The sequence below is a fragment of the Brassica oleracea genome, chromosome C6 (assembly GCF_000695525.1).
Source record: "Brassica oleracea var. oleracea cultivar TO1000 chromosome C6, BOL, whole genome shotgun sequence".
NCBI classification, from domain to species: domain Eukaryota; kingdom Viridiplantae; phylum Streptophyta; class Magnoliopsida; order Brassicales; family Brassicaceae; genus Brassica; species Brassica oleracea.
In genome coordinates, this window is record NC_027753.1 from 31,493,943 (window position 1) to 31,495,622 (window position 1,680).

The 1,680-nt window shown below is 29.6% G+C and overlaps 1 protein-coding gene across 1 annotated transcript in view; it reads right to left on the bottom strand.

Moving 5' to 3' along the window:
• The window catches only part of LOC106298855 (acyl carrier protein 2, mitochondrial-like), a 5,098-nt gene extending 4,595 nt beyond the window's left edge, over nt 1-503 (bottom strand). Inside the window, exon 1 of the mRNA XM_013734988.1 lies at nt 390-503. Coding sequence (XP_013590442.1) covers nt 390-444 — 55 coding nt within the window. The 5' untranslated portion in view covers nt 445-503. The remainder of the gene's footprint in view (nt 1-389) is intronic.
• Nucleotides 504-1,680: the final 1,177 nt, after the last annotated feature.

The window sequence follows — 1,680 nt, forward strand, 5'->3', positions numbered from 1 at the left end:
TGATAATTTGTGGGATTATGAGAGCTTCTAAGAGTTTTAACCGTGATGAAGCACAAGAACAAAGAAAAAAAAAAGGAGTGAAGTAACCGTAAGTATTTGAGAGAGAAGAGAAATTTGCGAAATTAAGAGAATGAGAGGATTTGCGAGATTGAGAGAATGAAAGAAATGTTTGTATTGAATGATCTCTTTAATTGTGTAACATACATGGTGTATTTAAAGAAAACAAAAGCAATAAGCACTCAGTGGTGGAAGAATAAACAACTAGCAGTGGACTGGCCGCTCCTTCCCATTTGGTAAGTGATATGGTCGCTCCTCCCACTTCCTCCACTACTTCTTTATTTAATCTTGCCGACATCTCCCTTTGTTTAATTCTTCATGTCAACATGCAGGCGATGGATTGACGTTGACTCTAAGGTATCGAAGCAGAGCATTTCTCGCCGCCATCGCTGTGTTTCAGAAGGACAACCCTGGAGGCGTTTTTCTGTACTCTACTACTCTCTCTTCAACGAGATTTTGCTTTATTGTTACATCACAAACGACGTCGTAGTGGACCTTTCTTATTAGGCCTACCTAACTAATTCGGCGCACTTTATTATCCAATACCAGCTTTTTGTCTGGCTGGAATCAAGTTTAATGGTGAGTTGTAACTTGTAACAATTGAAAACATGGTCTAAGCCCCACTTATATGCACAATATTGTTCTGACCAAGAAAATAATATGCACAATATAGATATAGAAGTGATGTACTCAAAAGGCTATCTAAACTTACCAACAAAGCTGTGTTAGTTGTATAACTCTATGTTGGATATGCAACGCTAAAACCTCTTAACTAAGTTTGATTCGAATAGAAACTTCTTATTTAAAATTTTAATTGGAAACCCCCATATTGATTTATTTAATGGATTAAATATTTTGTCTACATTATCAGTAAAACAAATACTAGTAAAACTTTAATTATGAGTTTTTACACAACCCAAACTTAGTTGGAGATCTATGCTATTATTTTAGAAGTGATTTCGCTTATTTTCCATCTTCTCCATAATTTTATGATAAATCATTAGTCAGATTAATTTATATCGTTAAAAAATTATTTTAATAAATATTTATTGGAGCCCCATATTTATTTATCATAATATTTAAGATAATTAGTTAATAAACAGATATTGAAGAATTCTACCAATCTATATATACTATTATTTAAAATATTATTTAAGTATATATTTTTATCATGGTATTTGAGCTTATTAATTAAATAAATAAATTAACAATAGATATGTACGAATTCTACTGACAATATCATAAATTAGGTTTATCTTATATTTAGTTTATGATTTTAATGGTTAACTAGGTGAGAACCCGCGCGGCGAGTAGATTTAAAAGTATTATAACTTTTAATATGTAGACATAATAAAAATTAAAGTCATAGTAAGAAAAATATATGTAAGAAAGTACGGGTTATAGCTAAAAATTTTAGTATGTCAATATAAATTTATATGCGATGGACTTTAAAATTAAATTGTATATTTGTTTGCATAAAGGTAAATTATAAATATAAGATTAAATGAAACATAAGCAATAGTCTAATAAAATATAAAAGAAACAATGTATCAGAAAATAAAAGAAAATAAAAAATAGAGACAAAATAACTGCTGTCAATAATGTCTTCAGAAGTTTTCGTTA